Source organism: Leopardus geoffroyi (genome assembly GCF_018350155.1).
Source record: "Leopardus geoffroyi isolate Oge1 chromosome C2 unlocalized genomic scaffold, O.geoffroyi_Oge1_pat1.0 chrC2_random_Un_scaffold_44, whole genome shotgun sequence".
NCBI classification, from domain to species: domain Eukaryota; kingdom Metazoa; phylum Chordata; class Mammalia; order Carnivora; family Felidae; genus Leopardus; species Leopardus geoffroyi.
In genome coordinates this window covers 24,214-38,548 of record NW_025543554.1, presented here as the reverse complement: position 1 = coordinate 38,548, position 14,335 = coordinate 24,214, and the positions used below count along the sequence as shown (strand labels likewise).

At 42.5% G+C, this 14,335-nt stretch overlaps 1 protein-coding gene across 1 annotated transcript in view; it reads right to left on the bottom strand.

The window, feature by feature from the left end:
* LOC123595645 (probable cation-transporting ATPase 13A5) overlaps positions 1 to 14,335 on the bottom strand; it is a 116,691-nt gene that overhangs the window by 86,764 nt on the left and 15,592 nt on the right. The window contains exons 2-5 of the mRNA XM_045473333.1: positions 3,252 to 3,425; positions 2,434 to 2,580; positions 2,097 to 2,167; positions 1,917 to 1,997 (exon numbers count right to left, since the gene is read on the bottom strand). Coding sequence (XP_045329289.1) covers positions 1,917 to 1,997; positions 2,097 to 2,167; positions 2,434 to 2,580; positions 3,252 to 3,425 — 473 coding nt within the window. The remainder of the gene's footprint in view (positions 1 to 1,916; positions 1,998 to 2,096; positions 2,168 to 2,433; positions 2,581 to 3,251; positions 3,426 to 14,335) is intronic.

Sequence of the window (14,335 nt, the reverse complement as noted above, 5' to 3'; positions counted from 1 at the left end):
CTGATTTGCTTTTTTGCTACCAAAAAGGTGACCACATAAATGTGTCCATTTTCCCTCTTTGCCTGGTTTCTGGGAAGCCTGAAGAGAAAGTTGTATTTAGACTTTGTGGCTTTTTGTCATCGAGGAGTTCTCAGTATCCTCCTTCATTTCTCATGTTGCATCCTTGCTTTTCATGAAGGCAAACTCATCTCCAGTTAGGAATTTAATCAGATATCACTCAATCAATCATTCGCATTTTGAGTTTTGAAAAAAAAAAAAAAAGCCCTAGTCTTACATTAAAAAATGATGGGAAAAAATAATAAAATAAAAAATAAAAAATGATGGGGGCGGGGGGAGGAGAACTTCACATTCTATTCACTCTCTTTACTGTCCACCTAGAAAACCCCATGAGTAAAACCTGCCTGTGTATTTGAAAGTAGATTATCTCCTCTATCCTTCGCATTTGGTAAACTAAACTTTTTCTCTTGCTCATTACATTGTCAAGTTCTTTACGGTGTGGACCAGCTTTAAATTTAATTATGTGTGATATTTAGTAAAGCTTGGCACTCGCTAAGGACAAATGTGAAGGGCAATCCTTCCTGTAGAAATGGTGTCCTAGGAGAAGTAAACTTGCGTTAATCAACTACACTTCCTAACTTAGCTCAATCCTTCACGTGTCTGGTGCTTAATGCTATGAAACCAGTATGCTCTTAATGACTCTGACAACATTTTGTTTCAACGTAATCAGCATTACATCTGAAATCTTATACAGTGATGCTATCTCTAAAACGTTTTGCAAACATTGTCAGAATCTGGATGATGCCTTGTTCATTTTTTCGTCATTTTTCATTCAGCAGGAGAAAAGTTTAAAAACAGATCGGTAATTCTCAGAGTTGGTGCGCATATGAATCGTCGGAGGGGGGGTTTGCTAAAAATGCAGTTTCTGCTCTCACCGCTACCCTTAGTTCCTACTTACTAAATGAAAATTATGAGGGTGGAGCCCAAGAACCTGTATTTTATGTACCAGAATGCTTCTTAGCTGGAGAATTTTTGTTTCTTATAGACTGTGAGGAAGGTCGGGCAGGATAGGTCATGAAAATGGGCAAGAAATGAAGGTAATTATTAGGATTCTGGGGAAGTCTTGCAATGGTTTACGTTCAGACTCACCAGCATTCAGTATTTCAAATTACAGATGAGGAAAGCAGAGACTCAAAATCGTTATGGGTTAATAAGTAGCATAAGCATTTTTATGGTACTACTATACTATTATGTCCTAATCTCTGTGCATTTATAGATATCATTCTCACAGTTGTAGCACTATTCTTTCCCAATAGTCAGTGAATGTCTCTGGGGTAATGAGTAAGCCTTATTTATCCTTAGATCTTTAGTGCTTGCAAAGTGCTTAGCGTAGTAAAGGCATTCGGTCAATAGATTAATGAATGCATTCATGTATTCATTCATTCCACAAATATCTGTTGAGTGTCCACCATGAATCAGGCACTGTTCTAGGTGTTATGAATGACACAACTACCTGAGCAAACAAAATCCTCATCTCCAGGTTGTTTCTTCATAGGAAAATTAATCATAATATTGTCTTTCTGCCTCTCCAAGGATTTAGAGGATGACAAATCAGATGTCTATGAAATGACTCAAGGCTTTTTAAGGAAAGAATGAAAACAAAAACACAGACAAGACTGTTTTACAATCCTGAAAGAAAACACCAAATATTATATGCCTGCACTGTTCTTTTGGGCTCTTATTTTTAATAAGTTTGCCAGCGATGAAAACAACTTAAAATTTGTCTCTGTTGCTAGTAAATAAACTGGAATTAAATGAAGCTGATGAAGCATTATGCCAATAGCTCACTGATCATAAGCCATTTGATATTTCAATTTCTGCCGGCCGAGTTTACTCTCAGGAAGTATCACAAACCCTACCTGACCTCTTGCTCTTCACTGGTCAGGCCCAGTCCAAATGTGTGGTGGATATCATAGCAGGAATTGCTGTCTTCCAGCAGCCTAGGGTGTGGTCAGGACAAGAAGCATACCTTAGTTCGTGGCACCCAAAAAATCCGGTTCCTCCCTTATATCCTGATGAATGCTGAAAAAAAGACTTACCCGACTTTCTGAAACCTCTTCTCCAAGTAGTCCCAAACATACCTGATTTTCCGCACTTGGATATATCGCAGCTGCAATTACAAATGTGATAGAACAGATGTCATTCACCAAGAAAGCCCATCAGGGGAGGTGAGGGCTTCTTGTTAGGGGTCCCCACGCAGCTCTCACTTGCCTTGATACATTGTTGTAATTCCCAGCCCAGCAGCCTCACTTGCCTTGACACACTGTGGTAATTCCCAGCCCAGCAGCATGACATTCAGAACTTTCCTCCAATAAACATTTGCAGTATTCTTTTTTAGCAAAGACATGCCATAACATTGCGCTCAAAATTGCTTACTTTTAATTCTGGCTTCAATACCGCATTGTTAATGACAGAGTGGCGGTCAGCCACCAGGGGTTCTTCTGGGTTCTTGCTTATAGGAAACTTCAGTGTAGCTAAGTAGAGGCATATAACCTTCTTCCTCGTATATCTTTGGAATTCATCCTAGAGAAATCAATCCAGCCCATGAAATTCTCAAATATTATTTATTCAATAAGTCACTCAATCAACCAAATACCTACCTAGACCAGAGATTCTCGAAGTTTGGGCTACAGAGGATCAGCATTAGCTTGAAACTTGCTAAAAATGCAAATTCTCAGCCCTACCATAAGCCTACTAAATCAAAAATTCTGGGGTGAGGTCAGCAGTCTGTGTTAAGGAGCCCTCCAACTAATTTGAGAACCACTGTGCTAGAGAATAAAAAGACACACTTCACAGGAAAGGTTTTTTTTTTTATGAAGAAAACAGCTTCTGGCTATCTTAACATGACATTTAAGGGTTTAAAATCTCTACCTCCCCTCAAAATTTGTTTTCTAAAAAAATTGAAAAATATCTAAAAATACATCCTTCCTGTGTTATGTCTTTAAGAGTTGTAATACCAACAGCCACTACTAATGTAATGGCTAAGGAAACTGAAAATTAGCCTGACGTAGTAGTCATTTCCCCAGAGTGACATGGAGGAAATGTCCTTCCTTCCTGAGTCAAAGTAAGAGAGGGCAAGTAAGTTCCAGGATACTATTGCCATCTACTTGGGGACAAGAAAACTCAAGCAAAGATCTCTGGAACACCAGCCAGCCATTGGTGGCACCACCAATGAAATGCTGAAGGGCACGTACCGTTGTTCTTAGCAAAATAGTGTCTGCTTCTTGCAAAGAGCATGGGTTGCAATTAGCCCACACTCTCCACTGGGGCTTCCAGTAGAACACCAGCAGAAGAACCCCACATGTCAGCATGGTTGTTATAAGGCACAGAGCTCTGCGTAGATTCTGGGTCCGGTAACCAAACACCTCCTGGAGAGTAAAGAAAACATGACTCTATTTTTCTTTTTTTACATAAACACATCATTTTGTTCTAAGAAACACAAGCTTTAGATGCAGGGGTGTTGGGAGACAGATCTGGTTTCGGCTGGTTGAAACAGACCGATTGTTCACAGCTGTCAGCTGATACAATTAAAAAAAAAAAGACCCATTTGGCTAACTTGGCATATGGAGCTAAAACAGACGGACAGACCAAAGAATGAGCAGATTTATTTGGTTCTAGTTTTAGGAGTCACCCCATGATTTGGACCAGATTCACTTTTTTTAGGTATAAAGTTTAAAAATATATTAATGTAAATTTACTGGTGGAAGATGAAACAAATGGTGGGATGATACAAATTAAGAGATTATCTGTGAACATGAAAGATTTTCAAAAGACAGCTTATAGGAATTTACCCTGATGGTAACATGCTGAAATATTTCTACTTTTAGTAGTAAGGGAGTTGATATTATCATGAAATGAGTAAAGACTTTGAGACTCGGTTTTAGAAGGAAACAGTCGAAAACAATATATACCTTTATTTCAAACAAATTTCTAATTTCTCTCTTCCACAAAGAAGTGTCACAGCATTGGTTTTTAAATTTCAAAAACTTGATTTTTAGTGTACTTGGGAGACCCAGAAGAATGTTGATTATGAATGACATTATTACTATACTGTTATTTTACCTTCTGCTGTTTTGTGTGTGTGTGTGTTTCTAAGACTCTGACTTCCATGTCCACATCACAGAGATGTAATGTTACGAAATGAGTTTTTACTGAATTTCTATAGCATTTTTAGTGACGAAATCTTCTGGAATTTTATGCCAGTTTAGATCATGTTATAATAAATCTCTTGGCTTAATATTTGGAATAGTTTTCATCTTCAGTTATCATTTTCATTAATTTTTTCTAGTAAAGAACTCTGGTAAATGAAGATTTTAATAACAGTTGTTGAAAGTAATCCTTAAACATGATGGAAAGGTAACAGGTAGCAAAAATGTTTGAGTCACTGCTCTACTGGGTATTAGCTATGTGACCTTAGGTAAATCATATTGTAAGGGTTAAATTGTAGTGTAGGGCTAACAGGAAGCTTGAAAAATAACAGCTTTGTTCTGACACTGAAGGTGAAGGGATAACAGCCTTGCTTTACTCTTGTAAATCACATTTCATACTCTTGTAAATCAGGCTTTATCAGTGAAGGAAAACAAAAGCTCAAAGAAAGCATCAGAGGCAAGGTCAAGGAGATCCACTGGTTGCAACTTAGTGGCAGAAAGTCTAAAATAATCACCTCATTTGGCAACTGTTTCTAACTCATCTGGCAACTGTTTCTAACTCATCTGGGAACTGTTTCTCTGTTCTGTCCCCAGGTAATGATAAAACGATGTGATTGGTTTTAAAAACTCTGTACCCCCGTTGTTCGAGGCCACATTCTTATCGAGTGTTGGTCCCGATCGGTCAGCCTTGCCTCTCATTGTAATAGACTTTGTTGTGACTGTCACTGGTGCCCCTAGCATTCTGTTTCAGGAGTCGTGTGGATGCAATATTTGGTGCATTGGCCGGGAAAGTTAAAGGTCTGAAACAGGGTTCTTTCCTCGGATTGCTCCACCAACCCCTGGGAGGAAGCTCGGGATTGGGAGAGGTAAGGGATTCTTGGGGCGCACCATTTGAATGACTCAGGAGGGTCTGTTGGATGCGCCTATAGACCCAGAGTCAGGGATGCTACCAGGACACCAATGGACCCCATTTGATTTGGTTTTTGTCAAGAAAGATCCTATTTTTCAGGTGACTGCCACGGCCTACTGGCCTTGAGATCTCAAACTGTGTTGTCTTCATGTCTTGTCCTCTTCCTGTTGACTGTGCGTCCCTGTCAGTTTTGCCTATCTTTGTCATGGGTCAAAATCAGAGTACCCCCACCCCTCTGAGTCTCATACTAACTCATTTCTAGGACTATAGGAGAGCTGCCTCAGTTTTCGGCTTCCATGTTAAGAAGCCAGTCCTTCGAACTCTCTGTGAGGTGGAATGGACCAGCTTTCAGTTCGAATCGCCTCCACAGTGGACCTTTGACCTTACTTTGGTACATACGGTTCATGATATTGTCTTTTCTAGGCAGGAAGACCACATTCCATACATTGAGGCATGGAGGACCCTCATTGAAAACCCTCCAGATTGGTTAAAACTTCTCCTTCCCCTTCCCCCTTGCCTCCCTAAAGTACAGGCTTTATCACTCAAAGGCTGCCCATTTGGAGCTCAGAATAAGAATCTTGATGGGACTAGGTGGCTGCCCCCTCTATCACCTGCACCAGAGGAAGAAGAAACGACCCGCCGCCCTATAGTTCTCGCTCAAAGAATACAAGTCAAGATGCTTCAGATCAGGAGGCAAGCCCGAGTCGGGACACTCCCCTGAGCCCGTCTCACACCTGGTCAGGGACTCCCGGAATTCCATCCCCGTCCCACTGCCCTGCCCCTTCTTCCAGGGCCACCCCTGCAGGGTGATGTCCGACCCTTTATGACTTATGTACTCTTCTCCACTAGCGACCTTTATAATTGGAAACTTCAAAACCCCTCATTCTCAGAGAAACCCCAAACATTAATTTCTCTTCTTGAAACTATATTTGTGACCCATCAGCCAACCTGGGATGACTGCCAGCAGCTCTTGCAGGTTCTCTTCACCACTGAGGAAAGAGATAAGATCCGTCGTGAGGCCCAGAAATTAGTGATGGGGCCAAACGGGCAACCCACCGAAGATCCCGCTGTACTTGAGGACGTTTTTCCCTCCTCACATCCTGAAAATTGGGACTGAAACACTCCTCACGGTAGGCGATCATTGACCCTATTTCGCCAGACTCTACTGGGAGGTCTCCCAGCGGCCGCCCGCTGGCCCACAAACATGTCTAAGGTAACAGAAGTAGTTCAGGGGACCGAGGAAAGCCCCTCAGCCTTCTTAGAAAGGCTCATGGAGACGTACCGCACATTTACCCCTATTAACCCTGAGGCACCTGAAAATAGAAGGGCATTAAACCTGGCCTTTGTCTTACAAAGGCCCCAGACATTCGGAAAAAGTTACAAAAATTAGATGGGTTTGAAGGAAAAAATTTATCTGAGTTAGTTGAAATAGCCCAAAAAGTTTTTAACAATAGGGATTCTCAGGAAGAAAGACAAAAAAATTGACTAGGGTGGTAGCGGCTGTCCTGGATGCCCGCGGGGAAGAAGACCCAGAACGTCCAAAGAATTCTGGTCTGGGCAAAAGAAAAAAGACAAAGGGTTAAAGCGCCACTAGGGAAAAACCAATGTGCATATTGCAAACAAGAGGGACACTGGAAAAAGGATTGTCCCAACTTAGCCCCACGCAAAACTCGGCCACTCCAGGTATCTGTAATGGGAGTCGATTCCGACTGACAGGGCCGCGGCTTGGTAGCCCACTTCTGAGCCGTTGGTTACTGTTAATATAGGGGGCCAACCTAAGACTTTCTTGGTGGACACTGGGGCAACCTTTTCAGTTCTAAAACAAGATCCTGGCCCCACCAGGCAAGGAGCAACCCTGGTGCAAGGAGCAACTGGGTCCCAGACTTGTAAATGGACCACTGAATGACAAGTAGATTTAGGCCATAAAACCGTTACACATTCTTTCCTAATCATACCTGAATGCCCCTACCCTGGATTACTAGGTAGAGACCTACTGCAGTTTGAAATTCACTGAAGGGGGTATGCATATTAAAGTTGGCCAGGATGGCCCAACAACAGTAATGGTGACTGTGCCACTTGGGGAAGAGGGCCTGCTCACTCCAGTGCCTGATAAAAATGTCCATGCAGTCGATCCCCTCCTTAAAAGCCTCCAGGCGGAATTCCCCCAGGTATGGGCCGAGACCAATCCACCTGGGCTGGCAATTCATCAAGCTCTGATAATAGTGGAACTTAAGGCATCCGCGCTTTTGGTAAGACTAAAACATTATCCCATGTCCCGGGAGGCTAGGCGGGGAATCGTCATTCACATCAAGCGTTTGTGCGACTCTGGCATTTTGATCCCATGCAAGTCGCCATGGAACACTCTGCTTCTCCCTGTCTGGAAGCCTTATTCATCCGATTTCCAACCAGTTCAGGACCTAACAGCAGTAAACACCAGGGTAATGGACATTCATTCCACTGTACCCAACACTTATAGTCTCCTTAGTTTGCTTTCCCCTTCTCAGGTGTATTATACAGTTCTGGACTTAAAAGATGCCTTCTTTGCCATCCCGCTGGCCCCGCAAAGCCAGCCACTATTTGCATTTGAATGGACTGATCCTGAAGAGGGAAAAGCCAGACAGCTCACTTGGACGCGACACCCCCAGGGATCTAAAAATTCTACTCTTTTTAATGAGGCCCTGCACCAGGATTTAGAGCCATTTCGAATCTCCAACCCCCAGGTAATTCTACTGCAATATGTTGATGATATCTTGTTGGCGGCCCCTTCTCATTTAAAATGCCTGAGAGCCACCAAAGAACTCTTGAGTCTTCTGCAAAAACTGGGGTACCAGGTGCCAGGCAGAAAAGCACAGATCTGTCATATTGCAGTGACCTATTTAGGTCACAACCTTAAAAAAGGCAAGCGCTATCTCGGTGAACAAAGAATTCAGGCTATATTCGATATTCCTCAGCCTAAAACTCGCAAAAAAGTTCGCGAGTTCCTGGGGGCAGCAGGCTACTGCAGACTATGGATACCTGGCTTTGCTGAACTGGCAGCCCCTTCATATGCCACTCTCAAGGGGTCTCCAGAGTCCTTCACATGGGGGGAGACTCAAACTAAAGGCGTCCAAGACTTATGAGATGCTCTCATGACCCCACCAGCCTTGGCCCTGCCAGATCCCACCAAGCCATTCCATTTGTTTGTAGCCAAAAAAGGGGGGTAGCCAAGGGAGTTCTGACTCAGCGCCTGGGACCTTGGCCCCGACCAGTGGCCTATTTATCCAAACGGCTGGACCCAGTTGCTTCCGGGTGGCCTCCATGCATTTGACAAATTGCCGCCACCACACTCCTAAAGACGCAAACTAACCTTGGGGCAAGCATTGTCTGTCATGGGACCCCATGAAGTGGAGTCTTTACTGCGGGCTCCCCCAGAGCGATGGCTGTCAAATGCTCAGATTACCCAATATAAGGCATTGCTACTCGACCAGCCCCAAATACGTTTTTGTGCCCCCACAGCCTTAAACCCAGCCACTTTGCTGCCCAAAGGACAAGGTCCGCCTCTGCACTCTTGCCCAGAAACCTTGGCGACGATCTCATCCCTCTACTCTGATATTACGGATGTTCCCTTACAAGACCCTGATAGCATGTTTTCAGACGGCAGTAGTTTTGTGTTTCAAGTGCAAAGGCATGCCAGCGCTGCAGTGACAACAGACCGCGAGGTTTTATGGCAACAGACCCTTCCCCTGGAAACTTCAGCCCAGGGCACAGAGCTCATCGCGCTAACAAAAGCCTTAAAACTCAGAAGAAACAAGTCAGTTAATATTTATATGGACAGCCGCTATGTTTTTGCAACCACGCGTGTACACGGATCCATTTATCAAGAGCGCGGTCTCCTCATGGCGGAAGGCAAGCACATCAAAAATAAAGCTGAAATTTTAGATCTTCTAGCAGCCATCTGGGAACCTGCGAAGTTGACAATCATTCACTGCCCGGGACATCAAAAAGGCGACTCCCTAGAAGCAGTCGGAAACCTTCTGGCTGATGCAGCAGCCCGAGAAGCTGCCCTAACTAAAAGTAAAAGTGCCTTGGAGACACCGATCTTGACAGAGCCTTTGCTTCCACTGGAGCCCAGTTACACTCCTAAAGATTTGGAGTGGGTTTCAAGAAAAGGGGGAAGTATGATACCAGGACGAAAGTGGTTTCAGCATCCTGAAGGTAAGATACTCTTACCCATGGCACTCGGGTCGCGCATGATGTGTCAACTCCACTAAGGGAATCATCTGGGAAAACCAAGATGGCGGAATTAGTGCAGAAAAATTTCAGGGCGCAAGGGCTGGGAAAAGAGATTGAAGAGATGGTTGAAAGGTGTGTAAGTTGCGCCCAAGTAAATCAGGGTGCAAGTAAGAAGGTTTCAGAAGCTAAAAGAGATAGAGGAACTGAACCAGGCTGGTTTTGGGAAGTAGATTTTACTGAAATTAAACCAGGGAAATATGGATATAAATACCTGCTTGTTTTTGTAGACACCTTCTCCGGGTGGGTCGAGGCGTTCCCAGTTAAGAAAGTATTAAATGAAATAATTCCTAGATTCGGGCTGCCTCTGAGCATAGGATCAGACAATGGCCCAGCCTTCACGGCGCAGGTGTCCCAGGGTCTAGCCCGGGCATTGGGAGTAAATTGGAAAATTACATTGTACGTATAGACCTCAGAGCCCAGCTCAAGTAGAAAGGATGAATCGGACCCTAAAAGAGACCTTAACCAAATTGTCCCCTGAGACAGGCGAAAATTGGGTTGATGTCCTGCCTTTTGCCCTTTTGCGAGCACGTTGTACTCCATTTGTCAAGGGATTTTCCCCTTATGAAATTTTATTTGGCAGACCTCCACCTATCCTGCCGAGGCTAAGAGACGATGTAATGGAACAATTGGAACGGGACCATTTGCTGGCTTCACTAATGGCCCTGCAACATGTACAAAAGGAAATAACCAGGGCCTTGAAAGAAGCCTTTGCTCATCCTCCTGTTCTTCCTCACCCCTTTCAACCAGGAGACTTAGTCTGGGTCAAGAGGCACAAGCCTAAAATCCTGGAGCTGCACTGGAAAGGACCGCACACCATGATCCTGACTATGCCCACGGCCGTGAAGGTAGATGGTGTCCGAACCTGGATTCATCACTCTCAGTTTAAGAAAAACTGCATAAAGGCGGGAACACCCCAGACTGATATGAAACCAGACAACGAACAGCAATGGAAGGTCCAAAGGCACCCAGAGGATCTTTTAAAGCTAAGACTGATGCGGGCATAATAATAATTGTCTGGGTTTGTATAATGATAAGTGTGCGGGACTGTACGGAATTGCATCCCCTATCTTTTTGGCCATACCAATGGGAACTCAGGGACACTGTCACGGTGAAGGTGATAGCATCTAATACCTCTTCCACTATGCCTTGTTTTTTGTTTGATTTCTGTGACTTGGTGGAGGACTCCTGGGAGGCTTTAATTACTAATTATAAACAGCCAATGGGCTCCACTCCTCCAGTCCCTGAAAACCCCTATGTGGTTACCTATGGATGTGGACACAGGGATCAAGAACAAAAATTGGCTAACCTACCAGGGTTATACAGTTGCCCTGCAAATAGAAAGGTTGAATGTGAAGGAAAAGGCCAATACCATTGTGCAAAACGGGGTTGTGAAACGCTGGCTCCCTGGCTGGCAGGACAGGGCCATGACTGCTTAATCACCCGCCTTAGAATTCCAGATCCCAAACGTAAGACTCAAGGAAAATGTAACCCAACAAAAATATGTTTAAAAAAAAGGTTTCTAGTTCCAGTAATTTTTCCTCTTCCTGGGACACTAGACACACTTGGGGGGGTTCTCAGAATGTATGCTCCAGGAGTTGACAAGGGCATTTCCTTTACAAAGGGTTAAAAGAAAAACTTCACCCAATCTGGTAGGGCCAAACAAGGACATGATTTTACACCCCCCGCTCTTTCCAACTGTCCCTTCCCAACCTACCACTACGATCAGGTGCCCCCACAAAGTCAGAATTACCAACAACAGGTCATATCCAGAACCCGTTCTCCCATGAGACGCATTGGCTAGATGTAGTAGATTCTATGTATGCTTGGCTACATTCATCTCACACCGAGATTGTACAATATTGTTAGCTGTGTTTAAACCCTAAACCCCCATATTATGTGAGAGTGGCTACAAATGCCAGCATTGGACAAGACATAGAAAAGCATGTCATAAAATTGCTAAATCCAAGCAGGACATTATGCCCTTGGGATTCACGACCAATTTTAACCCTAGGAGACCTCCAAGGGCAGGGTTGGTGCATAGTGTCCCAAGAATATAATTGGCATACCTCCCTTTACAAAAACTCTTGTGCAGAAGTGTATATTCCAAGATCAGATACTGATAGCCCCCAAAAATATAGCATACCAAGCCCTTACTGGAGCCTGGTTTGCTTGATCATCAGGAATTACCTCCTGCATTGCAGCCACATACATTGGGGTTGGCACCTGAGAGATTTGTATCCTAGTTCATATTCTCCCACAAATATACCTATATAGCGAAGAAGCAGGGAGACAAGAACATTTACTTCTGTTCGAAGGACATTCCAGGGTGAAAAGGGCAGCACCAGTCCTCATTCCACTCCTAGTGGGACTGGGAATTGCAGGATCCACAGCTATTGGAACTGCTGGACTCATTGTGGGGGACCAAAATTTCAAAACTATAAGCGAGCAAGCAGACCGAGACCTAGGCTACTTGGAAATTTCAATTTCTCGGCTGGAACACCAAGTAGACTCTTTAGCCAAGGTTGTATTACAAAACAGAAGAGGACTTGATTTACTCTTCATGAAGGAAGGGGGTTTCTGTGTGGCCCTCGGAGAAACGTGCTGTTTTTATGCCAATTCCGGAGTAATCTGAGACACTCTCCATTTGGTCAGGGATAATCCTAGGACCAGGGAATGTGCCAGGGAGGCCAGAAATAATTGGTATTGGAGTTTATTCTCTTGGTACCCCTGGCTCACGTCACTGCTCACCGCCATAGCTGGGCCACTGCTATTGTTACTTCTTGGGTTAACCATTGGCCCATGCATAATCAATTGGTTAGTACAGTGTGTCAAGAGGCGAGTTGGTGAAATAAAAATTATGATGATTAGGTCCCACGATGTCACCTTAGGGATTGATTCACTGGCAAGGGATTGATTCACTGGCAAGAAAAGGGGGAAATATAAGGGCTAAATTGTAGTGTAGGGCTAACATGTAGCTTTAAAAATAACAGCTTTGTTCTGACACTGAAGGTCAAGAGAAAACAGCCTTACTTTACTCTTGTAAATCACGTTTCATACTCTTGTAAATCAGGCTTTACCGATGAAGGAGAACAAAAACTCAAAGAAAGCATCAGAGGCAAGGTCAAGGAGATCCACTGGTTGCAACTTAGTGGCAGAAAGTCTAAAATAATCACCTCATTTGGCAACTGTTTCTAACTCATCTGGCAACTGTTTCTAACTCATTTGGGAACTGTTTCTAACTCATCTGCGAACTGTTTCTCTGTTCTGTTCCCAGGTAATGATAAAACGATGTGATCGGCTTTAAAAGCTCTGTACCCCAGCTGTTCGAGGCCGCACTCTTATCAAGAGTGTTGGTCGTGATCAGTTGGCCTTGCCTCTCATTGTAATAAACTGTTGTGACAGCCACTGGTGCCCTTAGCATTCTGTTTCAGGAGTTGTGTGGATGCAACAATATCACCTCTAAGGAATCCCAATTTATTCCTAAAAAAAAACCAGAAATGTGGGCCTTACAGGGTACTAGTGCTCAAATGAGATAATGTCTCAAGTGCTCTGCAAAGTAATTACAATTTTAAGAGTTCCTTTCCAGTGCTTCTCAGTTATTATCATCCACCTGGGAAAAAAATTCATTAAGTTTAGCACTGCAGCCACTCTATTTTGAGATTATTCATGATAAGATTTAAATGTAACTCTAAAATGTGTTCACTCTGCCTCTAAGCGTATTTCCAGTTGGGTCTCCTTTCTCTCTTCCTATCTTCTTTTTGATTCCATAAACCTGTTCTAGTTTTATTTGTGAATGATAGTTTTATTAGACTCAAATAAAATGTATATGCCAGTTCACATATTATGTCATAAATATGCATTATTTCACTAAGTTATTCATGTGGGCTTATTGCCAAAGTATTCAAAATAGAAGCAGAATGGTTTGGAATTTTAGGCCAGCTCATAGGTTGAAAAAGCCCATCACAAATGCCTTTCCCTTTTTTGATTCACTTACATACTACAATGGCATAAAAAAAGAACTGACAATGCCAGCAAGATGGCAAAAAAAATCACTACAACTACATACTGCTAAAACCTTATAAATTGGAATAATTCTTTAGAGAAAGCAAGGTGACAAATTATATCAAGATTTTATAAAGATGTTTCTATTTCTGGAATCAGTAATTCCACACTTGGAAATATACCCTAAGGAAATAATACACAAAGTAGAAAGTGATGTGTATAACAATGCTCAGTGCAGTATTATCTGTAATAAGAAAAGTTATTGGAAGAACCAATTAATAGCTAATGGCTCCATAAGATGTGGAACATCAAAACAGTGGGCTATAGTGGCACCATTAAAAACAAAATTTATGAAGTCAATACAGAAATGTGAGCCATTATAGCATTAAGTGAAGAAAAAAAAGATAAAGAATAGATAGAATAGATAGAAAACAGTAAATTTAAGCCAACAATATCAGCAATTACATTCAAGATAAATGACATTAATACCGTGATTGAAAACAAAGATTGTCAGAGATAGTAAAAAACCCACTATATGTTGTTTACAAGAGACACCTTTAAATACAAAGAAGCAAATAGTTAAAATAAGAAAGAAAGGGAAATATACAATGCAAAGACTAACAAAAAAGAACTAGTATACTTATGTTAATTTCAGAGAAAATAGACTTTAAAAATAAATAATATAAATATTTAATAAATAATTATAAATAAATAATAAATATGAGAGAAAGGAGGACACTTCATAATCTAAAACAAAATAATCAATTCATCAAGAAGGAATAACAATTTTAACTTTGGGGGCACTTATAAGCTAGGTTTCAAACTTTGTAAAGCAAAATAGCACTCAAAGCCACTGTCATCATGGGAGATGTTAACACCCCTTTCTCACTAACTGATAAGACCAGTACACCAAAAGAACAAAACAAAACAAAAACAAAAACAAAAA